Source organism: Passer montanus, unplaced genomic scaffold (genome assembly GCF_014805655.1).
Source record: "Passer montanus isolate IOZ18808 unplaced genomic scaffold, ASM1480565v1 scaffold47, whole genome shotgun sequence".
Classification (NCBI taxonomy): domain Eukaryota; kingdom Metazoa; phylum Chordata; class Aves; order Passeriformes; family Passeridae; genus Passer; species Passer montanus.
In genome coordinates, this window is record NW_024369596.1 from 906,614 (window position 1) to 933,411 (window position 26,798).

Consider the following 26,798-nt stretch of genomic DNA (forward strand, 5'->3'; position numbering starts at 1 on the left):
CGCGCACGGACCCGCCCCGGAAAGCCCGCCCGCCGGCGGAAGCGCTCACCGAGAGACCCGCCCCGGCCCTGCCCGGTGCTCCCGGCCCTTTGCCGGGCCCTCTCCCCGCGCCCGTCCCGCTGGCCCGCCGGGACACGCCGGGACAAACCGGGACGCACCGGGACACGCCGGGACACGCCGGGACAGCCGCGGGCGGCACCCACGCGTCGCCATGGCAACCGCAGCCCGCCGCGGCCCCGCCGCGGTGACGTCATGCATCCCGCCTCCCCGGCGGCCAATGGGGTGGCGCGCATCGCCGCGCCGGCCAATGGCGGGGAGGGGGCGGGGCCGGGGCGGTGGGGGAGGGCCCGCACCGCCAGGGCCAGGGCCGGGCTCCGGGAGGGTCCCCTCGGGGAGCGGAGGCTGCGGGGAGCGGCCCCGCGCCGCGCGGTTCCGGCCTGCCGCCGCACGCGGGCTCGGTGTGCGTGTGCGGCGTGGGTGCTGCCGTGATGCGGGTGAAAATGGCTTTTTTTCCCTGTTTTTTAAATACCCTGTAACCAAAGCTGTTGGTCCTGCTCGCCAGCCGCGCTTTTCCCGTGGCTCCGGGCCGGCGCGGCGGCGGCTGCGCCGAGGCTTCGGTTGTGTCTGCACCGAGCTGGAGAGCGGTTTTTTGGGTTGGAACGGACCTGAAAATCATCCAGGTCCACCCCCATGCCCTGGGCATGGGCCTTCCACTCCCCCAGCTCGCCCCAAGCCCCCCGCCCAGCCCGGCCTTGAGCCCTGGCAGGGATGGGGCTGCCTGTGCCAGGCTCTCACCACCCTGACGGGAAAGAATTCCCTCCGCAGACCTCACCCAAATCCTTCCCCTTGTCCCCTTCTGTTACAGCTGCCCCTCAAGCCCTGAGAGGTCGCTCTGAGTCCCCCCGTATGTGGCGAGGCAGATTCTCCAGCAGAGGGGTGAGCCCCTAATGCATCCCCAGTGCCAAGGATGGGATGGGAGACGGGACTGGGATAGTCTGGGAGGGGAAAAAGGAACACGAGGCCCTGGGTGAGCCGCCCACACCCAAATGCTCCATCTGGGGACCTTTGGGAGGGGGAGTGGTGTGAGCTCCGTGGGGCTGGCGGGGTTTGGATCTGCTGAGAATATCTTCACCTGGAAAGAGCCAGGATTAGTCGCTGCTTCTGAGACTTTACATAAGAGATATAAATACAGAGTGGGCTGAGGACGCAGGGAGCTGAAGAGGGCAGTGCTGGCCGTGCCACGGGTGCTGATCCTGCTCTGGGTGCTGTCACTGGGGGCACCTGGCAGTGCCACAACCCCCTGGCTCTCACGAGGAAAGCAGAGGAGTGCTTTGTGCACTGAGAATCTGGGGGGGTTCAGGCTGAAATGTTTGACCTTGGCGTTCAGTTGTGTGTTTGAGCAGCAGTTGTGCTCCCCCAGTGCTTGTGCTGGCCAAACATAGAGCCACGGCTGAGGGTGTTTGGGGTGAGCTGGGTGAGCTCCAGCTGCCTGAACCGTGCTGGATGGGCTGGGAGTTCAATCACAAAGCAATGCTTTGGGAAAGTTTCTTCCTTTCCCTTTCTTCTCTGTCTCATTGCAGCTTATTTTTTCCTGCTTAAGCAGTGCCTGAAGCATCTTTCCTGCAGGAACTGGGAGGCCTGGGGGATGTGGTTGTGCCTTTGTTCCACCCCAGCCCTGCTCTCTGTTCCCACAGCCCATGGACGGGCGTCTGGAGGCTCCTTGATCCACTTTTGCAGGGCCCTGCCATGTGCTGGGGGTGAGCAGTTCCCTCTCCTGAGGGCAGCAGGGGCTCTGGGCTGGCTGCCCCCGCTGCCAGGCGTGCCCCCATGGCAGGAGCCGTGCGCATCGGGGACCAGCTCATTCTGGAGGAGGACTACAATGACTCCTACGTTCCCATGGAGCAGGGTGAGCCAGGCCGCCCTTCCCGGGGCTGCCAGAGGGGGTTCAGCCATGCAGCTGTGCTCAGAGGTGGGGGGCTGGCTTCTGGAGGGGCTGGCACACGCGGGGTTTTAGCGCAGGCAGAGCTGAGTGTCACCCTGAGTGCCACTGCCCCTGTCCCCAGCCTGGCAGGGTGGGCTCCACAGGCACTCAGGGCTTTGGGCTCAGATTCCCCAGCTTCAGCTGAGGAGGGTGGCTCTGTGGGGCAGACCAGGCTCACAGGCTGCTCTCTGTTTCCCCAGAGATCCGGGACTTTGCACCCACAATCGGGATTGACCCCGACAAGGAGTCTGAGCTGCTGTGGCTGGCCAGGGAGTGCCTGGTGACCCCAATGCCCCCCGAGTGGAAGGCCTGGTGAGAGCTGTGCTGTTCCCAGTGACAGGACAAGGGGAATGGCTCCAGCTGGCAGGGGATTGGGTTTGGTGGGGCGTCAGGAGCTCGGGGTGGCAGCAGAAGGGGAGGAGCTGTTTGGGAAGCTGGATATGAGCATCCTGGAGAGCTATTTCCCACACTGGTGGTCTCCTGGAGACACCACACTCCTCTTCCCTGAGCTTCAGGTGCTCCCACCGTCAGCAGAGATGTTCTGCCCTGTTCAGCTGTGGTTTTAACGTGCTCTTTGACCTTTCCCTGCTGTTCTTGCCCTGCAGCCAGGATATTGCAGGGGGTGACATCTATTTCTTCAACTTTGAGAGCGGCCTCTCCACGTGGGAGCACCCCTGTGATGAGCACTACAAGCAGCTGGTCATCAGGGAGAGGGAGAAGCTGCTGGCACGGGGAGGCCTGAAGAAGGAGAAGAAGGAGAAAAAGGAGAAGAAGGACAAGAAGGAAAAGAAGGACAAGAAGGAGAAGAAAGAGAAGAAGAAGGACAAGAAGGAGAAGCAGCTCCTGAAGCAGCTCCCTGTGAGTGGGCTCTGCCTGCAGTGCTTTGGGGAGGGCTGGGCAGGGGCTGACAAGTGGCTCCAAGGACACAAAGTGCCTTGTGACCCCAGAGCTGGGTGATGGGCAGTGACCCAGCTGGGGTGGGAGCTCAGCATCACCTTTGGATTTGGCTGTAGTGAACACCCAAAAGAACACCCAAACCTGGTGTGTGTGGGAGGGAGAGGAGCATTCAGGACCTGCTCAGCAAGGTGTGTGAGTGAATGCAACCCTGTTCCCTCACCTGTGCTGGGGTGTGGGGTCTCTGAGCAGGCTCAGCCCTGGGCAGCTCCTTGTCCCTTCCAGGGCCAGCTGTGCTGTCCTGCAGTGACCTCCCTGTGCTTCTGCAGCCCCCAGGCTCGCAGCTGGCTCCCATCCAGCCCCCCCTGGGCCCCCTCTCTCCTCTCCGTGGCCTCCCCCCGTCCCTTCGTGGCTCCCTGCCCCCGGACCTGGGCAGCGTGGTGGACTCCAGCCTGCTCCCCAAGGAAGGAATGCAGGTGAGGCTCCTCTGCCCTGGGAGTGGGCCCTGGGGAGAGCCCTGCACAGGCTCACGGGCCTGGGGACACTTCAGTGCCAGCATCTGTGATCTTCTGTCATTTTGAAATACTGCTCTGTGTTAAAAAACTCTGTTTCTTCTCTTCTTCTATCTCTAGTGCTAAATTAGTGGTGACTTTCTTCTGCTTTGGCAGATTGAAAGAATTGTTTCAATAACTCTTGCAGAGGAAAAAAAAAGTGTGTTGAGTTTTAGTGGAATTTGGTGTCCAAACGAAGCATGACAAGCAATGAAGATAATACAATTTAATAAACTATTTTCACTCTTCTATTTGAGAATAAAATTAGAAGAACTATTGTCCTGATGAGTGTAAGGTTTACAACCATGTGGAATGCTTTGTTTATTTATTACTAGAAAGTGACCTGTTGGTTTTATTTGTTAAATGGTAAGACATTGACCCTTTAAAGGAAGGCAAAGCAAAATATGTGCAAAACATAGACACAAACACCTTCAAAAATAAAACACGTTCAGTGGTAGGAAGCTGCCCCCCTGGCAGGGCCCAGCAGCTCAGGCCCTCATGGGTCTCTGTCTCCCCTTGGCTGTTGTCTCACCCCTCACTTTTCTGCCTCCTGCCTTCACAGCCTGCAGAGATCCCGAAGCCCAGCAGCCACACCAAGAACCTGCTGGATCTCATCTGTGAAGAGAAGAGTTCCTTGAACATGGCAGTGCCAGAGAAATGGAGAAGTGAGGATGAAGAAAGTGAAAATGAGGTATTTGTGTGGCCTGGCTGCAGCTGTGAGCACGGTGCTGGAGCCTCCTGCTGCTCCCCTGGGGATGGCTGTTCCTTTTGCCCCTGGGCTTTCATTTGTGCTCCCTTTTCCTTGTGCTGCTTGGTCCCCAAAAAGCATCTGATGCTATTTTCACATGGTGGTCCCTGTAAGTGAGCACCTACCTTGGTGTCACTCCAGGCTGACCTGGCTGTGGTGCACTGCCGTGGCTCTGCAGGTCAGAACTCCATTTTGGCCGTTCATTTATTTTATTTTTTAACCCTTCAGAGTTTCCACGGGACCTCAAGGCTGTTAAAAAACGTGTACCTGGATGTGGAAGCCCTGGCAGGCAGCTTTGACTTTGAGGTAAGACCAGGTGGGAGAGGCTGCAGGAATAGTGCCAGAGGGATGAGTTTTCTCTAAACAGGAACAGCCTGGAGCAGAGTGATGGGGAGCAAGGCTCAGCAGCAGGGCTGGGGGCTGGGAGAAGCCAGGTGTGGCCCCCAGGGGACACTGGGGTGGGCATTGAAGGGAAATTCGTGCTTGGAGTGGTTGTGGTTTGGCAGCTGGGGTTGAGGAGACATCTTTGCACAGGCTGGAGCTCTGCTCCATCCTCAGACAGGAGAAACAAAGGCAGGCAGGTGGGTGTGGTTTGGCAGCTGGGGTTGAGGAGACATCTTTGCACAGGCTGGAGCTCTGCAAAGCAGAGAAACAAAGGCAGGCAGGTGGAGCTGGCAGGGGGGAAATGTGCAGGGAGCAGCAGGAGAAGGGTCTGGGGTCAGCTGCACTCGGTGTGGGGCAGGCTCCGTGAGGAAGAGGCACTTCCAGTCTGTTTGCCAGGGTGGGGAGGAAGGCTCCCTGCCCCCTGAAGCTGCAGTGCTGGCCCTGGGGAGGGGAGAGGGGATTTCCAGTGGGGATGCTCTGGTGCTTCCACGAGGATCCCTGTGGAATCTGCACGTGGCTGCCTTTCTGTGGCAGCACAAAACCTGCTCTTCTTCCTTCTCCCCCTGGCTGAGCCCCAGAGCATGCAGTGCACCCACAGCCTGGTGCAGAGGCTGAGCTTTCCCTGGGCTTCCTTAGCTGGGATCAGGCTTAAGATGACAAGGGCACAATGGGAAGTGCGTTGTAAGCAGCTCTGCTGATTTGGCCCGACTGTTTGTGCTGACATTAATCCTTTCTCACCGCTTTGAAAATCCTGTTCCAGTATCTGAAAGGCAAATTAATTTCTTTTAAAGTGTTTTTAGAGTATTTTCCTTATCCTTTTCACAGCACAGGAAAATTAAGCTGTAAAGCACTTTGCTGGAGAAGCTATTCACGGTGCTGGGCAGGATCTGCAAAGGCTTATGCTAAAGTGGATGTGACAAAGAGAGCCCTGACTCTCTCATCTCCAGACAACAGCAGCCTGTGGGGGCCCAATTCCTCACTGAAATGTTAATGCCTGCAGGAACAAAGAGCTGTCTTGGCATGTCAGTGCCGCGGGGATGGGGCTTTGGGAAGCTATTGTGGAGTGGCAATTGCTGCCCAAGAGCAGGCTGCTCGCCCAGATGGGTGATAGCCTAGTCCTGATAAGGCAGAGTGCCCGACTGGGAAGTAGAATTCTCCTGTAGTTCCATGAGGTGGCAGTAGAAAAGCATTCCTGGGGCTGAGCCTTTGCAAAGCAGCAGACAAGGGTTTGTGTGGCAAGTCCCAAGGGGGAAATCTGAGCAGTAATGGGTGAATTCATAAAAAACCTGGCTTCATGTGGCCCGTGGTCAGGGTTGGGTGCCTGGATTCGAAGGAAATAGGAGGTTTCAGTGGCTTGGTGAGGCAGGATGTTGGGTGGAGGGGAGGCAGCACCAGGCACGGCTCACAGGGAGCTCAGGCTCTGCAGGAGCCCATGGAGCTGGCCAGCAGGAAAAGCAGCAGGGAAGCACCCAACAGCCTGATGTTTGTGAAGCTGGGCCCGTGAGCTCCTTTCTGCTCTGGGGCTGGGGGTGGGTGGTGATGTGTCCTGGGGGGGCGAGTCCCCCAGGCTGGGGAATTCTGCTGTGTCCCCCCAAGCAGGAGAACAGCAAGGAGGAGCGTGGCAGCCCGCCAGCTGGTGCTGCTGGTGCTGCTGGTGCTGCTGGTGCTGCTGGTGCTGCTGGTGCTGCTGAAGCTGCTCCCCAGCCCCACGGGAGCCCCGAGGAGGAAGCTGCCAGCCTGGGAGAGGTGACAGTGGCTCCCTGGCATCCCTGTCCTGCTTGCACGGTGCCAGCCAGGCTTTGCATGCAGTAGGCAGCTGCTGGTGTGGTGGTGTGTGTGTGCAGCTGCTTGGCTCGTCTCTGTGCCTGGTTCAAGTCAGTGCTGCTCACTGGAAGCAGAGATTTGGCAGGCAGGGATTGCCCGTCACTCAGGGTGGGTAGGATGTTACAGGTGTGAAAAGAACACCCAAAGGCAGTTACACCCAACTGGCTCGTCCAGCTCTGAAATCCAGGGAAAATCTCTAGTCTGTTGCTGCAGAGGAAAAACCTCCCTCCTCCTCCTCCTCCTCCTCCTCCTGTGGGTCTGACAGGCACGGGAGTGATCATCATTTGCATCTGTGATCATTAAGGTGTGAGGCTAACAAAAGCTGTGCCTGTTATTGCCATTAAAAGGGGATTCTGCCAGCCAAAGGGATTATTCTGGGATATCTCAGTAGCTGAGGTGCACTGGCCTGGAGAGGAGTCCTTTTGTGTGCACAGCACTGCTGGTGCACTGGTGCATCTGGGGCTGTGTGAGATCCTGTGTTCAAGCATCAGAGCCCTGCTTGGCCTCTTTTGGGATCTCATGGACACTGCCAGGCCTCCTCAGGAGAGCTCTGAAGCAGGCTGTGCAAAAGGAGCAGAACTTTCCACCCTAATGCCCAGAAAAGGAGAAGCACGAGGGTGGCTGAGGAACTTCCCTGTGCCCACCTTGTCCTGCTGTCCCCAGGGAGCCTCGTGTCACTCTGGGGCTCTGCTGGCCAGGGGCTGGCAGCTCCCAGCACCAGGGCACTGCAGGTGAGGCCCAGAGCTGCAGGATTTTTGGGAAGTGCCTGGAGCTGGGCTCCTCTGTCCTCTCCATCCTGCTGGATGCTCTCTGGCCCCGGGGAGGAGTGGCAGAGCAGTGACACACTCAGAACGTGCTCCCAGAGCCCTGCAGCCCTGGCCTGGGAGCTGACAGCATTCCAGAGGCACTCTGCTGAAAATGCACTGCTAAAATATGCACTCAGTGTACAGAACACGGCGAGCTCGGGATGCAGGGAGGGTTTGACAAGGCATTAATAAAACAGTGAGGAGGTGGGACGTGCGAGCAGCTCTGTTTGCATGCTGAGCAGGGAGCCTTCCCCTGGTATTCCCCTCCCTTGGGCACTGCTGGGAGAGGCAGCTGAACCTTTGGGTGACCAGGCTTTAATTTGGGGTGTTTCTTCCCCCATCTCTCAGCCTGCTGTGTTAGTCACAGGCTCTTTCTGAGCTCAGAGTGGTGCCTTCAGTCAGTGCCCACCCTCCAGTCTGTCCCACTGGAAGGTGGGATGGTGCTCCTGCCTGCTTGAAATGTCAGGCAGCAGGGAAATGTCCTGTCGTGGTCTCTCCTAAATTCCCATCTCTCACCAAACAGATCCAATGTGGAAGCACAAGTGGGCCTGCAGTGGGGCACGTGGGGTGCTCACAGGGGCTGGTGGCCTTGCACAGCCACTCTCATCCTCTGAGAGCCTGTGAATAAAAAAATCAACAGCTCAAAAACAGTCAGAGCCCAAGAAATGAGTGAGATGATGTCCGTGGAGTCCCTTGCCTTGGAAGGGGACTGTGTGAAAAGAAGTCAGACAGGTCTTGAAGTCACCCAAAGATTTGTGATTTTGCTGCTTGCTGTAGGAGAGCCTGTGCTGTTCCCGACTCCTGCGTCCCCCAGGGAGAAAACTGGGTCTATAACTGTGTTTCCTGCCTAGAAGGAATCCTTAAAACTGAGACATCCTGAAGAGGTGCCAGAGTCCTCCTTGGATTCTGGGGCTGCGTGCCCTCCGTCTCCGGCTGAGCTCCTCTCTGCAGAGGCTGGCAGCAGCCTGGCTGCCCACACCGAGCAGCACCAGCCTGCAGGGCACGGGGCAGTGCACCAAGAAGATGCTGAGCAGGAAGGAGAGGCCTGTGCAGCTGAGGAGCTGCCTCGGTGTGAGGGGGAGAGGAGCGCGGCAGGGCTGGACGTGCCCGGCCCTGCTGGGCAGCCCCCAGCTGCTGCTCTGGCTGGGGAAGGGGCAGACGAGCCAGCCAGCCTGCCTGAGACAGCTGCCACCCTGTCCTGTGCAGAAAAGGAGCTGCAGGAAGAGGGGGAAGAAGCAGCAGCAGATTCAGTATCAGAGGACAGGCTGGATGATGGCACAGTAAGAGTCCTGCCTGTGTGGGTTTGGTGTTCCCCTCGTCTCGTCAGCCCTGACTCAGGGAAGCCCTTGGAGCTTTTCTGTGAAGCCAGTCCAAAGGCTTTCCTGGTCAGCAGGGCAGTCATTCCTGGGGGGCAGGAGTGCTCTGAATTTCAGGTGGGCACCGTCAGGGCTGGGCTGGGCAATCATCCCCCTGCACACGCCAGGGCTGCCCAGAGCCACGGCAGAGCCCTGGGCTGTGCCATGCTCCGAGTCTGGGAGGAGGAGCAGTCCCAGCTGCCAGTGCTGGGCGAGCAGGGCTGGGGTGAAGCTCACACCGAGCCCAGCTGTCCGTGCTGCTTTGTTTCTGTCCTCTTGTTCCTCTCAGCTTGCTCAGAGCTGCCTGGCGCCGCGTGAGGCGAGCTCGGAGCCGGGCAGGAGCTGGTTCTGGAGCCTCGGGGCTGGTTCTGGAGCCTCGGGGCTGGTTCTGGAGCTGCAGCTGGGAGCACAGAAGCTCGCAGTCTGCCTGGGGAGCTGGGCAGGCTGCAGGAGCAGGGCTGGCTGTGTCCCACGCTGCCTGGCCCCGCAGCTGGGCTGCCAGACGTGCTGTCCGCTCGCGTTGGCGCCCCGAGCAGCACCCGAGCCAGCACTCAGGTCTGATGGAGGATCTCTCCTCAATCTGGCTGCCTTCCTGCTGATCTCGATGATTTCTCAAGTTCACTGACGCGTCACGTCTGTGAGAAATGATGAACTACAAATCCAAGCCTGGGAAATGTGCTGAGGAGCTGAGGGTGCTGCTCTCCCAAGCTCACCTTGTGCTCTGTGCACCTGAGCTGCTCTGCTGAGGGCAGCAGGGCCACGGCTGCTCCACCCAGCAGCTCCCTGCAAACGCCTGGGAGCTGCACTTGGGCACAGCAAAGTGGAGTTTTACAGTGCTCCTATGGCTCCAGCGCTGGGCTGGGCTGGGCTGGCAGCTCTGGGAGCTGCAGAGATCCTTGCAGCTGGACAGGAAGCAAGTGCCTTTTGTCAGGGATGGTTGAAGAGCACTTCTTTGCCCTCCCCAGCCCCACCTCCTGCCCTTGTGGTGTTCTGTGCTTGTCCTGTGGGTCACCCATCCTTGGGTCACCCATCCTTGGGTCACACATCCTTGGGTCACACATCCTTGGGTCACACACCCTTGGGTCACCCATCCTTGGGTCACACATCCTTGGGTCACACACCCTTGGGTCACACATCCTCGGTGTCTTCTCCATGATGTTCAGTCACCTTTTCTTCCCTGGGACAGGCCAGACGTGCTGCCAGTGCCCAGGTGAAGCTGCAGGGGTGGGACATGTGCAGGCTGTGATGTGTTTTTCCTCTTGAAGGATGGGACATGCAGACTGCAATGTGTTTTTCCTCTTGAAGGATGGGACATGTGCAGTCTGTAATGTGTTTTTCCTCTTGCAGGGGTGGCACATGTGCAGGCTGCAATGTGTTTTTCCTCTTGCAGAGGGGTTCTTGTGCAGGCTGTAATGTGTTTTTCCTCTCAGCTTTCAAAGGCATCCGGGGGCAGTGGCTGTGAGCAGGACTTGCCTGTCTCCAAGTGCTCTGGCCATGAGGTGGCTCAGCCTGAGGTGGGTCACCAAAAGCTCCTTTTTCCCTGGGTGTGGATCCAGCTTCCCCTGGCACGGGGGTACCTGGGTAACTGCAGAGAGGAAAATAAAAAGCAGTGTAAGGACTGTGCTCTGGGGGCTCAGCAGCTTTGCTGAGGGGGCTGTGCGTGGCTGCAGACCCCACTCCTGAGGGTCCCTGGGGGGAGATGCCCATCAGCATCTCTTCATCTCCACAGGCAGCTGCCAGTGCCATCTGGCAGTGGGAGCAGAGCGTGGCCAGCACATGGCTCAGAATGTCATTAATCCTGCATGGCACCAGCCTGTCTGCCCAGGGGCTCTGCCTCGTGTGGGCTCGTGGGTGCAGGGCCCCCAAAACTGCTCAGGGGGGACTGGCTCCAAGGGGGAAGGACTTGGGGGGCTGGCTGTGAGCTCAGGAATCCCTGGAAATGTGCAGCAGTGCCACAAAGGGGAGCAGTAGGGGCTGGGAAGCTGTGCCCCCTTGGGTGTTCCTTGTGCCAGCCTCTCCTGCCAAGGCTGGTGGCGTGGCAGGGGGCCCTGGGGTGTGGCAGTGCCCTCCCTGAGTGGCACTGCTGTCCCTTGGTCCCCCAGGGGAGTCAGTGGGGTGGTGAGGGGGGGTCTGAGCTCTGCTGGGATATTGGTGCCAGCATCTCTGGTTGCTCATCAGAGCCTGACCCTTTCTGCTTTCCCTTTCAGGGCTTGGACTCCAAGAGCCAGCTGTCTGAGGAGGTTCTGGGTGTGGGGCCTGAGTCTCCTGGTGTGGCCAGCCCCGAGTGCAAGGTCAGTGCTGGGTGGGGAGCAGGGCTGCTCTGTGAGCAGGCAGGGCACCCTGAGGTGTGATGGGCAGGGGGACCCTGAGGTGTGATGGGCAGGGGACCCTGAGGTGTGATGGGCAGGGCACCCTGAGGTGTGATGGGCAGGGGACCCTGAGGTGTGATGGGCAGGGCACCCTGAGGTGTGGTGCTGTCAGTGAAGGCCTGGCAGAGGTGAGCAGGGCCAGGTGTGTGAAGTGCCAGGGGTCCCAGAGGTTTCTGCAGGAGGAGGTGCAGGTGGCCACACAAAGAAATAAACCCTGAGCAGAGGTGGCTGGAGAGGACACAGGCAGGCTGCCCTGGCCATATAAATGGCTTTCCTGGGGAATGGAGGGAGCAGACTCTGTTTTCCTTTCTTCCTTTGTGAGTGTATTTGTCCTTTTCTTTCTCCTAAGCAGATGGGAAGGATTTGTGTGGCAGAGCACGATAGAATCAATGGGAAGAAAAGGAGGTTAACTCCCTCTGACAGATTTTGGTAGAGGGAAGCTTATTTTTAAGCATTTGGTTGCCTTGCCTGCTTCAATGCAGGGGGGCAAGGGGCTCCTTCCAGGCAGTCTGTGGCACATGGAGTGTTCATGCCTGTGCCAGCCTGGCATGCAGCACTGGCCAGGCAGCTCTGCCTGGAGATTGCTGTGCCTCTCTGGTTTATCCTTGTCCTCCCAGCAGGGCTCTGGGTTGGTTTGCTCAGCCCCACGTTCCTCTGGAGCCCTCCCAGTGTGGCTGGAGCAGGGTCCAGCTGGGGTTACTCAGCCTTGCCCTGGTTGGGAGCACATCAGCTGCTCTGGAGGATCCACCCTGAGTGGCAGAGTGCCCCCCTGCCCAGCAGAGAGGAGCAGTCCTGTCTGTGAGCCTGGAGAGCACACCTGTCCTCCTGAGCCTGGTAATGAGCACAATCAGATGTGCAGGGAAAACAAAACAAATGCCTGCTGTGCCCACCCTCTCCCCCAGCAGCACTGTGCATGCAAATGCTGCCTGGGTTTGTCCCAGCCCCGTGTGGGGAGCTGGCTGTGAACGGTGCTCCCTGCAGAACTGCAGCTGCTCTTTTGTGTCTGCACAGAGGCTGGGCTGCAGGAATGTGCCCCCTTCCATGTGAGGAGCTTGCCTTGCTTTGAGTTCATCGGCAAAACATTCTGTTGTTCAAAAAAAAAAAAAAAAAAGAAAATAAGAGGCACCTCTGGCAGCTCTGTGAGCACAGAATTGGAGGGGTTTGTTGGTGTGTTTTGGCAGGAGCTGTGGTGGCTGCAGGGGCTCTGTGGGATGTGTCCTGCAGGACCTGGGAGAGGGGAGGATGCTCCTTCCCCTTCCCTTTTCCCCTTTCCCCCTTCCCCTTCCTTTTCCCCTTTCCCTTTTCCCCTTCCACTTTTCCCCTTCCCCATTTCCCTTTTCCCCTTTCCCCCTTCCCTTTTCCCCCTTCCCTTCCTTTTCCCTTTTCCCCTTCCACTTTTCCCCTTCCCTTCCCTTCCCCGGACTGGAGGTTCAAGATGCAGAACTGTGGAGCCACGGAGAGCCCCAAGGTGGAAGGAACCCACAAACACCATCAAGCTTGAGCTCCTCACCTTCCCGAGGTGTCCTGAGGTTCTGCAGCAGGGATTCCTCGGGAGGCACTGCCCTGCTGGGCACAGGGGCAGCAGGGGAGTTCCCTGGGGGCAGCTGCCCTGCAGGAGCCCCAGGACCCAGAGAATTGACCCTGAGAGCAGCTCCCCTGTCTCCAGGATGATCCCTTCCCCATTTTCTGGCTCTCTCCCATTTCAGAGCCCCTTTGCAGCCAGGGAAGGTTTGCTGAGCTCCTGGCTTCTGGGGGATTGCAGTGCCAGGGGCAGCAGGGGGCTGGGCTGGGGGCTCTGCCCAGGCTGATGTGATGGGAGGTGACAGCACTTGCAGGGAATCCTCCTGCCATTTGCTGTGCTGAGCATTTGCATTAATTATTGCAGAGTTAACCCCGCCCTCTCTTGGGCTGCTCCAGCAGGGCTCAGCTCACCCGCTGGGCTCCCCAAAAATTTGTGAATGGGCCCTCCCTGCTCCCCGTGGGGCTGGCAGGTGAGCAGGGAAGTCCTTCCCCTCCTCAGGTGTCCCTGCTGCAGGGGCAGAGGGGTCTGGGAGCTGACTGTTCCACATTTAAATATTCTCTAGTCATATTTCTAGTATTCACTGTGCCACAAATGAGGCAGCTGAATGCTCAGTGTGCTGATGTGCCCTGGAGTCAGGAATCCCTGGACTCTGCAGCCCATCACACCCTAGAGCCCTGATGGGAGGCAGGACTGTGGGTTTGGTCCCAGACAATTCATCCTCTGCTCCATTGCCACAGCACCTGGTGTGTGTGACGTTTCTCTTTTGGGAGATTTCTCTCCTGTGCTTTTCTGGGTGCTCAGTGGGATTTGGGATTGTAGAGTGACCTTCAGGAAAGAAAAGCCAAATCTGTGTCCCAAGTTCTTAGTGCTGGCAGGGAATTCATCTTTTATCCTGAGAAAGCTGAGCTGCCAGGCCTCCCCTCTGGAGGGATTCCTGGGGTGCTTGGAGACCCTTGGAGCCCCTCAGGAGAGGAGCCTGGCACACCCAACACTGCAGCAGCTGTGGGTGCCACGTGGCCCAGCTGATTCCGTGGACCTTCAGCAGAACTGCCCTTGGTGAGGGAGCCACAAGCTGCCCCCTGTTTGCTCTCACCTGCAGGCCCAGGAGCTGCCAGAAGAGCAAAAACACCAAGGCAGAGCCAGCGTGGAGGAGGAGCAAAGGAAAGGAGCAGAAGCTGCTGAGAGGTATGGAACAAAGAGGGGCACAAGGGAGGCGTGGGCAGCTCCTGCTGCCCTCCTGCCTTCCTTCCTGCTGTGCTCCTGCAGCCTGCCCAGGTGTGCCCTGCCCAGGTGTGCCCCAGCTGCTCTCCCAGAGGCAATTCTGCCTTCCAGAGCCCCGTTGCCACCAGCACTGCTGAGCTGGGCAAAAAGGGCAAAACCCCACGGATTCACCCCGTTTTACAGCCCCCCTGGTGGCTCTGAAACAGTGGGGGCAGAGCTGAGCTCCTGTCCTGAGCTGCTCTGTGTTTGGGGGTCCCCACCTGAGCTCCCTGAGGCACAGCAGCTCGGGGGTGTGAGCTGCTGACTCTGCATTCCCCAAATGACACAGCTGCAAAGATCAGGCACAGTGTCTCTGGGGAAGGGATCTGCTCCCCCAGGAGCTGTGCTGCTGTAACTCTGTGTGGAGCAGAAACTGGGGCAGGGAACAACGTGACACCCAGGTGGAAGTGGCTGAATTGCTCTGCAGAGCAGCCTGGAAAGGACACCTGCAGCAGGTGGTGTGAGGGGACTGTTCCAGAGCCCCAGCACTTTGCTCTGCCTTGCTCTTTTTGCCAATGGCTGCAGAAATGACCTTTTCTCTCCTGACTCGAGGCTGAAGAACTGGGGCTGTTATTTCCCTCATTCCTGGCAGAAGTCCTTGGCCTTGCACTGCCAGTCTCACAGCATGCTGAGACCTTCCTGCTCCAGCCTTCACCAGCAAAGAACAAAAATCTTTCTTCCTAGACTAATCTCAATTTTCCCCTCCTTCCCCTTTAGCTTATAATTTTGTTGCTGTCTGTCTGAAAAAAACAAAAAAAAACAAAAAAACCAAAACGTAATTAGAACCAGATTGGGCTTGAATTTTTGGAGTGCTGAGGGCTTTCTGTTGCCTGGAGCTGGCGAATTCCCAGCACACTTTAGGCTGCAATTGCAGAAAAATACCTGGTCCATGAGCAGCACCAATCCCTGGGCTGGGGGCAGGTACTGAAGGCATCTGCTCCTGTGCCTGGCTTTTCTTCAGGTGAGATTTTACTGACCTCACAAGGTGAGCTCTGGTGGGCCAAAATCAGAGTTATTTGGGCCTGGAGTGTAGCTGGAGTTCAGTTCATCAGCTGGAGATTCTCTGGGAGTCCCCCGAGGATCCAGCAGTGACCCTCAGGATGCACCTGAGGTCAGCAGTGAAGCTTTTGGAGCAGGTGGCTCTGAGGTTCTGGGTTTGGAGTCGATGCTCTGTGGAGGAGGTCGCTGTCCCTTTTGTGTTCCTCTCTTTTCTGTCACCCTTTTGCCAAAGGAGCTTTTTGTCTTTGGTAGGCAAGCTGAGGAAGAAATCGAGCAGTCCTTGAACCATTCTCATGATGAATCCCTGGAGGAAATAGCCCAGGAGGTGGAGACAGATCTGGAGCAAGAGGAAATGCATTTATTTCAAGCAAAGGAGGAGAAAATCCAGCAATTCCAGGAGGAGACGAGGCAGAAGGAGGAGGAGGAGGAAGCTGAAAAGCTTCATCAGCAGAAAGAAAAGCCCCTCAGGTACTTTCCTTTTTTACTCCATCTCCTGCAGGCCTCTCCAAGGTGGGGTTTCATTGCTGCTGGCCACAGCCTGGGGGAAGGAGCAGGATCAGGGCTCTGGGGGAGGAGGAGGAGGAGGAGGAAGGACAGGCATTGTCACAGGCAGTGTGTGTGTGAGGATCTGCAAACCCAGTGCCCTGGGGGAGCTCAGGAGGGGCAGGAGAGCGTCCTGCAGGGTGAGCTGTGGTCCCCCACACACACACCCTCGAGCTGGGGTTGTGCTTACCCTGGCAGGAGTTTCCAGCTCCATGCCTGGAGCTCTCCCACCTGGCAGCTGCTCAGATCCTGGGCTGAGTGGGGGAGCAGGGCTGGAAATGGGAGCATCAGAGGAGATGAGCTGACCCCAGAGGAGCTGGCTGCAGCTCTGACAGGGGCTTTTCACACAGGAACTTCCACACAGGGCTTCGTGCAGGGATGGCTGTGGGAAAGCAGGGTCTGAGAGCAGCACTGGGAGCTGTGTCCTTTCCCTGGGGGAACTCTTCTTTTGAGGTTTCTCTGTTATAGGGCTTGATGCTTATGTTGTGAGCAGCATCTTGACATGGAACATGGTGGGGAAGCAGTCTGGGTGTGAAGGAAGATGCAGAAATGGCACCTGAAGGGGGAAAAAAAAATGTGTAGCAGAAGGTATAATATGGAAATGTGGAGCTTCCAGATGTGCTAATGCATCCAGGTACCTTGCCTGGGAGCCTGCATCCATTTAATGAGAGTGGATTTCACCTACCTGCAAAAAAAAAAGAACAAAAAACCCAAAAGAAGTGTAAACTATGATGATGTAGCAAGTTTTAAACCCACACAGCTCGGGTTTGGTGCTGGGGCTGCTCTCCCCTGCCAGCAGCAGCTCCTGCAGGTGTGGGGGGAGATGGAAGTGTCACCACAGCCAGTGAGATCCCAGCTGAGCTGAAGCCCTTGGGGAGGGGACTGGGACATACTGAACCTGTTTTCTTGGGTTTTCTTTTCTGTCAGCGCCCCAGAAGAAGATTTAGCAAAATCTGAGCAGGAAGAGTTGCTTCTCAGAGAGGAAAAAGCCAAGAGGCTGGAGAAGCTGCGAGCCCAAATGGCCTCAGAGGTGGAGGCAGAGGAGGAGAGGATGAGGTGAGAGGTTCTGCTGCCCTCCCTGGGTGTGCAGGGCTGACTGGGGAGGGCACAGCCCCAGCACTGCTCAGAGGCTGCTCTGAGCCTCCCTGCCCCATGCAGTGCTGGATCCCATTGCTGGGCTCTGCTCCAAACCCACCAGGGCAGAGCAGGAGGCCACGCTGCAGAAGCTCAGGGAAGAGTGGCAGTGCCAGCAGCTGGTGGAGAAGGAGAGCCTGCAGAGGAGGCAGCAGCTTGCCCTGGAGGAAATGCAGCTGGCAGCACAGGAGGCCCAGCAAGAGGAGATGAGCAAGCTGGAGCAGGAGAAGGAAGAGTTCCTGAGCCAGCTCAGGGACAGGTTAGACAGCGAGAAGAAGAAGGTGAGATCCTCATTGCCAGCCTGAGGGTTCCTGCTGGCCTGGCTGCAGGGCAGTGCCAGGTGTGGGGCACCAGGGGCAGGCAGTGTTCAGCCCTCTTAGGGCACCAGGGGCAGCTGCCAGGGCTGCTGGAGGCAGGAGAGCTGCCCCAGTTGGTATTAGTGGTGGTTAACTAGCAATTACTGCAATGGCCACTCTGCATCTGAATTCCAGATGAGGATCACTGTGTCTGCCCCAGCCCTGTTGTCACATCAGAACTAAACCCAGCCACTTCTTCAGCTGCCAGCACCTCTTGGGCTGCTGCTCCAGTCCTGAGCAGCCTGGGGAGCCCCTTGGAGGGGCAGTTCCAGTCCCTGCAGCCCAGCATGCCTGGGATTCATGGAGATCCCCTGGGAGGGAAAGCACAGAGAGGCCAAGGGCGCCTTGCAGTGATCCTGTTTGCAGGGGGGGTCACTGCTGTGCCTGCTGATGCTTTTGGGCAGAATTTAATTGCACATGCACCTTGTCCCCACTCCCCAGCTTGTGTTTTGCTCGTGTTTCTGCAGGCAGCAGAGGAGCTGCAAGAACAGTTTGCCAGTGAGCTCCAGCAGCTGAGGTCTGCAGCAGAGGAGAAGCACCGTGAGGTGGGGATGGTCCTCACAATAGAAATTGTTGGGTTTTTTTGTGGCCAGGGAGGGTGGCATTAGTTTTTTTTCCCCCTCCCTAGGTGTGGCTCTGGTCTGGCTCAGTGTCTGGCCAGGCAGGGGTGGTGAGGCTGTGCCGTGCCCTGTCGGGGGCATGGGCTGGATCCTGACGAGTCTCTGTGGTGCCTCTCCTGCCAGGCCCTTTCCAGCCTGCAAGCCCAGCTGGCAGAGGCACAGAGCAGCCAGGAGGCCCAGCTGCGTGAGGAGCTGCAGAGAGCAGATCAGAAAGTGCAGGAAAAAGCCCTGAAAGTGAAGGAGTACGAGCGTGAGGTGAGTGGGGGGTTTGTGCTGAAGGTTCTTCACATCCCTCAGCGGGGTGAAGGCTCTGTGCTCCCCAGGACACAACCCCTGATCCCACCTGGCCCTGGGCTGGCTGGGAGGCTGATTTTGGGGAGGCTGCAGTTCAGGGAAGCCCCTTTCCCTGCCACCCCTGCAGCTCAGCGAGCTGATGAGCGACAGACGGCGGGAGGTGGAAAAGGAGCACGAGAGGAGGATGGAGAGGATGAGAGAGGAGCACCGGGAGGCCCTGGCACGGGTCCAGGAGCAGTACCAGGAGGAGGTACGGGGTGGGGGGCTGGATTTCCAGTGGGTGCTGTGTGTCCCTGCTGCACTGCTGGTGAGCCCTGTCCTCTCAGAGCTGTTCCCTGTGTCTGTCTTGCATTGCTAGTGATCCCTGTGCCTCTCAGAGCTGTTCCCCTGTGTCTGTCCTGCACTGCTGGAGGTCCCTGTGCCCCTCAGAGCTGTTCCCTGTGTCTGTCTTGCATTGCTAGCGATCCCTGTGCCTCTCAGAGCTGTTCCCTGTGTCTGTCCTGCACTGCTGGAGGTCCCTGTGCCCCTCAGAGCTGTTCCCTGTGCCCTGCTGGCAGGAGCAGAGGCAGAGGTCGGAGCTGCTGGCGGGGCTGCGCAGCGAGGCCGCGCGGCTGCGGCAGCTCCACGACGCCGAGCTGAAGGGGCTGCAGGCAGAGCTGGAGGGGAGGCTGACGGCCCTGCAGCAGAGACACAGGGAGAAGGTGAGCACAGGCTGTGCCCCTGGCCCTTGGGACTCCTGAGGGGTGGCCTGGGGGCTCCCCACGCTGTCCCCACGCTGCCCTGTGCCAGACACGAGGGGCAGGTCACTTCCCTGCTTGTGTTTTCCTGGTGAGGGAGGAGCCTCTGCCCTTCTCTTTAACTCAGCTCCCCTTGCAGGAAAGAAAGCTCCAGGATGCAGAGAACGAGCTGGAGATCCGCATGAAGAACATCCAGGCCAGATCAGAGCAGCTCCTGAGCCAGGTGAGTCCTGTGCTGGGCTCACAGAGCTTCCCTGCCCTGTGCCAGTCCTGGGGCTGCTCAGGAGAGCTCAGCCAGGGCTTCTGCTGCCATCCCACTCAGAGGTGAAGCTTTGTCACCAGCCAGAGCAGGGCTGAGCATTCCTGGGGCTGGTGTTTGCTGTGCCAGTCGAGCTCTGGGTTTGCTCAGCGCTTTTGGGGGGCAGTGAGGGGGGTCATGAAGCAAACCTGGCAGCTCTCCTTGTTTTGGAGTGGTCTTGAGACTCAGGCCTGAGGTGCTGCTCAGCATCAGCAGTGTCCTGCCTTTCCCTGTGACAGGAGGAGTCCCTGCAGAGGAGGAGGCAGCTGCTGCTGGATGAGGACGGACGGATGCAGCTGGAAAGAGACGTACGGACAGCTGGGCTCTGAGAGGGGCTGTGCTGCCCTGGGGCTGAGGGCAGCACCTCAGAACTGCTTTAGGAGAACAGAGTGCTGGGAGGTGGGCTAGTTCTGAGCTGCCCAGAGAGAACAGTCCTGTTCTCCCAGGATTGGTGTGGGTGTGTAGCTCTGGGACCCCGTGAGCTGTGTGTGCCCCTTGTTTGGCTCTTGGGGAAAAGGCTGTGAGGGATGTTCTGGTTCTCTCCTAGGAAGCTGCTCTGGCCTGCCAGCTGCGCCTGGAGGAGAGCAGGAAGGAGCACTGCAGCCTGCTGGAGTCCATCCGGGAGCTGCGCAGGAGCCTGGAGGAGCTGCAGGACCAGAAGGCTGAGCTGGAGGCCCAGGTGGACCTGCTGCAGAGCCGCAGCCAGAGGCTGCACAAACGCATCGGGTGTGTGTGAGAAATGTCCTCTGGTACCAAAGAATCCGCCCTGTGCCCCTGGGAAACCTCTCCAAGCTACCCTGGGCCTCTCCCCGTCCTCTGAGCTCTGTGCTGGGCCATGCTCCTTCAGAATCCCGAGGTGCCCCTTGGGGGCACAGAGTTCTGGATTTTTCATTAACTCAGGGTGTGAATTTCAATTTGCTCCTTCACCTGTGCAGGTCAGGGTTGTCTCCTCCACTCCTGCCTTGGGAGGTTAATGAGGTGCTGTGAGAGGGGCACTGAAATGCAAAGAGGTTTTCCTGAGGGGGCTGAGCTGCTCAGGAAGGGTGGGAAGCAGTTTCCCTGCCCAGCCCTGGTGCTGCCTTGCACGCCTGTGGCCCTGCTGGAATCTGGAGCTCACTCTGGACGCCCCTGCAGGCTAATCAAGTGCCTCTGCTGCTGCTTTTTCCTGTGGCAGAGAGCTGGAGGAAGCAATCAGGAGCAAGCAGGAGGCTCTGAAAGAACTGGAGGCAGAAGAAAGTGTGGGATCTCCAAGAAAGAAAGCTGAGCTCTGTGTTGAAGACCTGAGAGAAGCTCCTCAAGCTGTGAGTAAAGCAGCCTGTGAAGGTGTTTGCCTTGTGAGATCTGAGGCTGAAACTCCCTTGAAAATCCCAGCATTTGTTCCTTCTGTGTGAAACCATTTGAGAAGCAGAGATGGATTTCTCTTTGCTGGTGTGTTCAGTAGTATTTGCAGGTGTCTGTCTATTATTAGTGGGTGGAGAGGAGTGTGGGGTACTCAAATGAAAAGCAGGGATAGAAATGTCTTTGTCACCTTCAAGAGTCACATCAAGAGCAGCCCTGGTGCTGTGGTGATGTCATTGGAGTCTTAGGTGGCCCTGGCCGTCTCTTTCCCCCATAAACACTTAATTTTTGCATTGTGCCACCCTCCCAGCACTCACCCAGAGAGCCTTCCCCAGCCTCCCAGAGCCCTGAGGACAGCGACGTGCAGCTGGACCGGTGAGACCCCTGTGCCAGGAGAGCTGCCCTGCTTTTGGGCTGGCTGTGCACAGCGGGCGCTGAGCGCCGTGTTTGGGCCGCTGTGCGAGGCCTGCAGCAGCACAGGAGCCCTGCCTTGTCCCCAGAGTGCAGAGGTACCTGTCGGCAGAGGGGCAGTCCCTGCGGAGCGCCAAGGAGTTCCTGCTGCGCCAGAGCCGCTCGCTGCGCCGGCGCCGCTCGGCGCTCAGGGCTGCCAGCCTGCAGTGGCACCAGGAGCTGCGCGGGGCCCAGGGGGCCCTGCAGGACCCCCACGGCTCCCCGCTGCTGCAGGGGGTGCGCCACAGCCTGCAGGAGGTGAGCCCTGGGCGCTGCCTGAGCGCGGGTGTTGGGTGTCACGGAGTGCCCGCAGCCCTGGCGTCAGCTCTGGCGCTGCCGTGGTCCTCTTGGGGTGGCCTTGGGGACCCTCTTGGTGTGGGCTTGGTGTCCCTGCTGGTGTGGGCTTGGTGTCCTGTTGGTGAGGGCTTGGGGACCCTCTTGGTGTGGCCTGGGGACCCTCTAGATGTGGCTTGGTGTTCCTGTTGGTGTGGGCTTGGTGACCCTGTTAGTGTGGGCTTGGTGTCCCTCTTGGTGTGGCTTGATGACCCTGTTGGGATGGGCTTGATGACTGTTGGTGTGGCTTGGGGACCCTCTAGGTGTGGGCTTGGTGTCCCTGCTGGTGTGGGCTTGGTGTCCTGTTGGTGTGGGCTTGGTGTCCTGTTGGTGTGGGCTTGGTGATCCTCTTGGTGTGGGCTTGGGGACCCTCTTGGTGTGGCTTGATGACCCTGTTGGGATGGGCTTGGTGTCCCCATTGGTGTGGGCTTGGTGTCCCCATTGGTGTGGGCTTGGTGACCCTCTAGATGTGGCTTGGTGACCTTCTTGGTGTGGGCTTGGTGGTCCTGCTGGTGGAGGCATGGTATCCCTGTTGGTGTGGACTTGGTGTCCCTCTAGCTGTGGGCTTGGTGATGCTGTTGGTGTGGCTTGGTGACCTTCTAGATGTGGCTTGATGACCCCTTTGGTGTGGACTTGGTGACCCTCTTGGTGTGGGTTTGGAGGTGAAAGCTCCTTTTCCTTGGGCTGAGCCTGCTTTGAGCCCTGTGCTCACTGTGCTCATCCCTTCCCACACCCTCGAGGGCTTGGGAGTGATTTCACTCCAGCAGCACTCCCTGTGCTGAGCAGGATGAGGTGATGACAGTCACCCCAGCTGCTGACAGGGATTATTCCCTGTCATTGCTGTTTCATTTCCCTCCTTGGCGTGGCTGCTGTCTGTGCAGGAGGCAAAGGAGCTGGACAAGATGAAGTCAGCCATGCAGAAAGGACAGGTGCTGCTGAAGAAGAAGGAGGAGAAGCTCAGCCAGCTGGAGTCCTCGCTGCTGGAGGAGGTAAACTCTGCTGGCAGCAGAGCTGGATTTTGGAAGCACTTTCTGTGAGAGCACCAGAGGCTGCTGAGTGTGTGGCTGCAGAAGGCAGCTTGGAAAAGCTGCATGGACTGAGCCTGGAGAAATCCAGGGCAGGTCACCTCCTGTGAGCTGGGATGGAGCCTGCTCTCCTGACCAAGGCAAACCTTGGAGTCTGGCTCTGCCACGTGGCCTGGGGCAGGGCAGCAGCGGATGCAAGAGAAGCAGACCTCTGATGGTCAAACTCTTGCCCTTGGCACAGGGAAGCCAGCCCTGCAGGAGCTGTGAGGTTATTTACAGCACAAACCACTGCTTCACGTGGCTGCTGGGCCTGGCCTCCTGCACTCTGAGAGCCAAAGCAGTCTCTGGGCATTCAGACTTTGCTGTCAGGGGCTGGAGACAAGTTTGCCTTCACTTGACCTGTGCCTGCCTGCAGTCCAGCTCTGTGGACAAGCTGCAGGCAGATTTCCAGGAGCTTTTGTGTTCCAGGGATGAGACAGCAGGTTTCACTGGCATTGTTTTCCTCCTCCTGAGCAGCTCTCAGATGAAGATACACTGAAGAGTTCCGCGTGCAAGAAGGTGGTGACGTTTGACCTGAGCACCTCTGAGGACACAAACAGCACCTCCAGTGTGAACCTGGGCCAGCCTGGATGTGAGTGCCCACCCTGGGAGGCTCCAGGCCTGTTGTGCCTTTCCTCTCACCTCCCTGGTGTCCCTGCTCTCAGCTGTGCTCAGCTGTGTCCAGTGCAGGTCTGTCACTGCTCTGTTACCACACCTGACTGCAAAAACTGCTTTGCTGCATGGAGTGGCAGATAAGAGGGGTGGGATCTGTGAGTGAACCTGCCTTTTACACCTCTGTGGATTATAAAATCTCTCTGGTTTCCCTCTGGTCCTGCAGACCTGTACTGCTCTTCTGCAGGGGTCTGGGCTTCCCCTTCCTCTCATCCTGGCAGGAGGAGCTGCTGCCATTCCCCCTCTGCTGCTCCTGCTTTCTCTTGGGCTTTGCTTGCCTGGAGCTGTGCTGGGGGAGGAAGGGCAGGCAGGCAGGAGGGTTGGCTTGCTTGCACACAGCCTGCTCTAGTCAGGGCTTGTCTGTGATCCCTTTCTTCCCCTTCCTTCCTTCAGCTGACCTGAGAATGGATTTCTGGCCCGTGCTCCAGCAGGACAAGATCCAGCACCTGAGGGACTCTGTGCAGAGCATCACCAGTGAGCTGAACGGGGTCCTGGGGCTGCTGGACTCCCTGAGCCAGCACCAGCCCCCTCTCCTCAGCTCCACAGCCTGTCAGGGCACCCCTCTTCCCAGCAATCCCTCCCTGGCAGGCCTGGGGGGGAGCAGCTCCCTGGGGAACCCCCCCAGGGCGTCCCCCCTGGAGCAGTGGGCCCGGAGCAGCAGGCCCAGCTCTGGTTACTCCACCTCAGGACAGTCAGTGGACAACCTGCTGGCAGAGAAATGGCACAGGTATTTCCCAGGTGAGTCTCCTGGCCTCATCCCACCTGCTCTGCTGCCTGCAGCTTCTGCTTTTGGCTGCCAGTGCTGGGGAGGGTGGGTGAAGGGGGATGAGGGATGAGCAGCTCCCTCCAGAAGTGCAGCTGATCCTGTTTCCTGCTCTTTAATACCCAAGGGAGCAGTAAAGGAGGAGCCAGCCTCTCCCCTGGGAGCCCCCTCCCTGTGTCACCTGGGGTCTCCTCTGTTCCTTGGTGTCCCTTGCAGGGACAACGTGCCTGAGGTGCAGCAGAGCAATCCCAGGCAGGTTCTACATGTGGATTTTTTTATTTGTGGTTTTGTGGGGTCTGTGTCCCTTGCAGGGCAGTGCAGCAGAGCAATCCAGGCAGGTTTTATCTGTGTTTTTGTGGGGTCTCTGTTTCATGTCTGTGTTGCAGGTGGGCTCTCCTCTCTCCCTGGGACTCCTGTGCCTCTGGACAGCAAGCTGGGCTATGTCCCTGCAGAGTAAGGGCCTTTTTCCTTGGGTTCCACTGTGCTCTGCAGTGATGATTGGGCCACTTCTCACATAAAAAATTGATTACAATTTGGTAATTACTATGAACTACTTACTAAGGAGAAAAGTGAACTATCAGTAGATATATTAGAGGTGGTTTTTTCTTCAGCATCCCATCACTTTCTCATCTCTGGGATAATTTCTTCCCAGACCTCTTTTTTCCCCACTTACCTTACCCTCTCTCTCTCTCTGCCACAGTGAACAAATCAGGCACTTCCAGCATTCCAAGTTCAGTGAGCCAGAGACAAGGAGTATTGAGGGGATGATTGAGAGCAACAAGAAATGGCTGAAAGGCTTCAAGAAGGATTCCAAAGCGTATCTTTTACCTGGGTCTGGTCTTTAATTGCATTCCTGCTTGTGCAGAAGGTAGGAGGAGGGTGGCAGGAGGGTGTGAAATGAAGAACTGAGCAGCAATTTCGAGGCCTTGGCCTCTGTTGCAGTGCCTGGTGCTGCAGGGGTGTTCAGCAGATGGAGCAGGAGTGATCTGTGTGCTGCTCCCTGGGCTGCACTCCACTGAGGAAGTTTCCCTTCCTCTCCCTGTGCTGTGATGCTCAGCTGCAGAGGAGCAGTCGGAGCAGGGAATGTGAGGATTTAAAAGTATGGGTTTAAACAGTGCAGAGTGGAGGATGGGGTGGGCAGGAAGGGCTTTGCAGGGCTGCTTCTGGTGCTGTGTTTGGAGCCCTTGGCATGGGCAGGCCCTGCTGAGCAGCCTGGCAGGAGGAGAGGGCACCTGGAGGTGTGTGACTGGTGGGGCAGGAGGGCTGGGCTCCCCCAGAGCTCTCTCCAGCTCTGTTTTGAGGGATCTGTAGCTGGGATCCAGGGAGCCAGACCTCTGCAGTGAGCAGGGGTGCTCTGGGTGTCTCCTCAGTGCACTCTGCTATCAGCAGCAAATCCCTTGGGCTCCGTGCTGCCCCGAGCGTGGTGAGCCTGAGCTCCCTAATCCCCCTCTAATTCCACTGGGATGCAGCAGGCTGAGTGCAGCCTGTGTGCCCTGGGCTGGCTCAGCACCTGGTACCTGCCTGCCTGGCCCATTCCTGCTGTGAGCCTGGCTTTTCCTTCACCCAGCTGCCAGCCCTCTCTCCCCACGGGCACAGAAGCCCCCAGGCAGCAGCTCCAGCCTCCTGCAGCTGGGGCTGGATGAGAACAGAGAGATCAAGGTGTACCACTACTGAGAGGTGGGGTTTTCTCTGCAGGGAGGGTGGGCTGGGGTCTGTGTCCCCATGAGGGGCTGGGTTTTGGGGGTGTGTGTGTGCCACGTCCTTGAGACTGCCTGAGAGTGCAGGAAGGAGGAAGAGAACTTCCCAGGCGGGCTCTCCTAATCCTGTAATGTGTCCAAATATACTTTATAGACTGTTTAATCCAGCAGTGACATACCAGGGCTCCCATAAATCAACATTTCCCTCATTAGTATTCCAAGGCAAGGCAGAGCTGTGAATCACAGAGGACTGGGAGTAACTGGTCAAGGGGGAGGATGTGGATCCAGCTGAGTCTGTGCAGGAGGAAATGGCTCAGGAAAGGAGCCTGCCCCAGTGCCCAGCCAAAGCCTGGTGCCAGGTGGGCAGTGCCAGGTGGGCTCTGGCACGTGGGAGCAGCAGAGTGGCTGCAGAGTCTGGGGGTAAAATCAGGGGGTGGCACGTTCTGGGGGAAAGTTCTGGGGGAAAGTTCTGGGGGAAAGTTCTGGGGGAATGTTCTGGGGGAATGTTCTGGGGGAAAGTTCTGAGGGGATGTTCTGGGGGAAAGTTCTGGGGGAATGTTCTGGGGGAATGTTCTGCTCGTTTGGGGTGCAAGCTGTGGGAACGGGGCCAAGAGTGCTCGATGTGGACGAGCCCTCCCTGCTCCTCTCATGGCAAAACTCTGTCCCCTGTGGTGGCAGCAGGAGCAGGGATGGTGGCAGGGCACGGGGAGGGGCTGTGCAGGCAGGCTGAGGGTGCTGGGACAGCCCCACCTGCATCCCCATGCCCTGGGGAGAGGGATCCAGCTCAGCAGCTGGCATCTCTCATGCACAGGTGGGGAGCCCCTGCCACGAATCCTGGAGCCCAGAACTGCTGCTCCTGCAGCTGTCTGCAGGGATCCTGGCAAGCAGGGCTGTGGGAAGGCTGGAGGGGGCTGAGGAGCTGGGATGGGCAGCTCCAGGACCTCACAGTGGCCCATTTGCTCACCAGGAACATTTCTGTTCCTGTGCAAAGGCACATGCAGGGGTGTGCCAGCCCGCTGGGACGATGGACTGGGAGGGGTTCCACTCTACCCAGCAGGGAGGAGCCAGGCTCTCACAGGATGGTGCTGTTTGCTTGTCTCTGTCAGTATTTCCTCCGAGCTGACTCTAAATGTTTGATGCTTTAAAAAGCTGCCACTGGCCGAGGACACCGCACTCCGAGGGAGCCCATCTGTGAGAAACCACCTTCCAAGCCTTCCTCCCGGGACAGCTGCTGGGGGAGGCTGTGAAGCTGCTGCCCCACGCTGTGAGAGCCCCTCGGGTGGGCAGGGGGAGCCCCCTGCTCTGCTGCCCGGGTGCAGTGTGCTGGCCCACGCCGTGAGCCTGGCACGGGGATGTTTACATGCAAATGAGAAATATATTTTTGATGAACACCATTTTTAAAGCTCTTAAGAATGTATTTATTTTATTTTTCCTTTTCTAGAATTTTTGTAATTGCTCAGTAGCCTTATTTCTTCTAGGAGAGGAGGGGTCCAAACACGGGTCTCCCCTCTGCTGCTGGATTGCACAAACCCCTTCCTGCAGGGATTTTGCTTTTAGTTTGAGGACACATGGCAGTCCTTCCAGTCAGGGTTTTAGAAGGGACCCCACAGTTGTGGTTGCTGTGGGCCAAGCCATATCACTGAGTCCATTCTGTGTTTTGGGAGAGCCATGCATTAATGGTGCAGGGAAATGCCAGGTTTTTGTAACAATAATTGGTTTGAAACATGCTCTTTTTTCCTGTTAAAACCCGGGATAGCAGCTGTATCTGGTTTTGTATAAATTAAATCAACGTGAGCCTGTTTTGTA

General features: G+C 58.0%; 1 protein-coding gene across 2 annotated transcripts; it reads left to right on the plus strand.

Moving 5' to 3' along the window:
* Positions 1–864: 864 nt before the first annotated feature.
* On the plus strand, positions 865–26,798 carry CEP164 (centrosomal protein 164). 2 transcript variants are annotated; one of them, XM_039722007.1, is made up of 32 exons: positions 865–936; positions 1,695–1,906; positions 2,182–2,293; positions 2,587–2,839; positions 3,205–3,351; positions 3,989–4,117; positions 4,403–4,480; positions 6,158–6,304; positions 8,040–8,468; positions 9,974–10,057; positions 10,751–10,834; positions 13,534–13,619; positions 14,946–15,161; positions 16,164–16,292; positions 16,435–16,651; positions 17,194–17,271; positions 17,470–17,601; positions 17,768–17,890; positions 18,198–18,341; positions 18,517–18,600; positions 18,915–18,983; positions 19,223–19,401; positions 19,850–19,976; positions 20,324–20,388; positions 20,514–20,721; positions 21,678–21,785; positions 22,338–22,452; positions 22,926–23,270; positions 23,682–23,748; positions 23,996–24,112; positions 24,870–24,972; positions 26,142–26,798. In XM_039722007.1, exons 2-31 carry the CDS (start codon positions 1,828–1,830, stop codon positions 24,967–24,969), a joined length of 4,251 nt encoding a protein of 1,416 aa, XP_039577941.1. In that variant the 5' UTR covers positions 865–936; positions 1,695–1,827; the 3' UTR covers positions 24,970–24,972; positions 26,142–26,798. The 2 variants fall into 2 exon arrangements, with proteins under 2 accessions (XP_039577941.1, XP_039577942.1); XM_039722008.1 differs by lacking the exons at positions 6,158–6,304; positions 8,040–8,468.

Bases quoted from the DNA above. Each gene is read 5' to 3' on its own strand.
- CEP164 (XM_039722007.1), top strand. From the start codon at position 1,828: ATGGCAGGAGCCGTGCGCATCGGGGACCAGCTCATTCTGGAGGAGGAC. The intron at 16,293-16,434 runs GTGAGAGGTTCT...CAAACCCACCAG, and splicing joins GCAGAGGAGGAGAGGATGAG to GGCAGAGCAGGAGGCCACGC. The intron at 21,786-22,337 runs GTAAACTCTGCT...CCTCCTGAGCAG, and splicing joins AGTCCTCGCTGCTGGAGGAG to CTCTCAGATGAAGATACACT.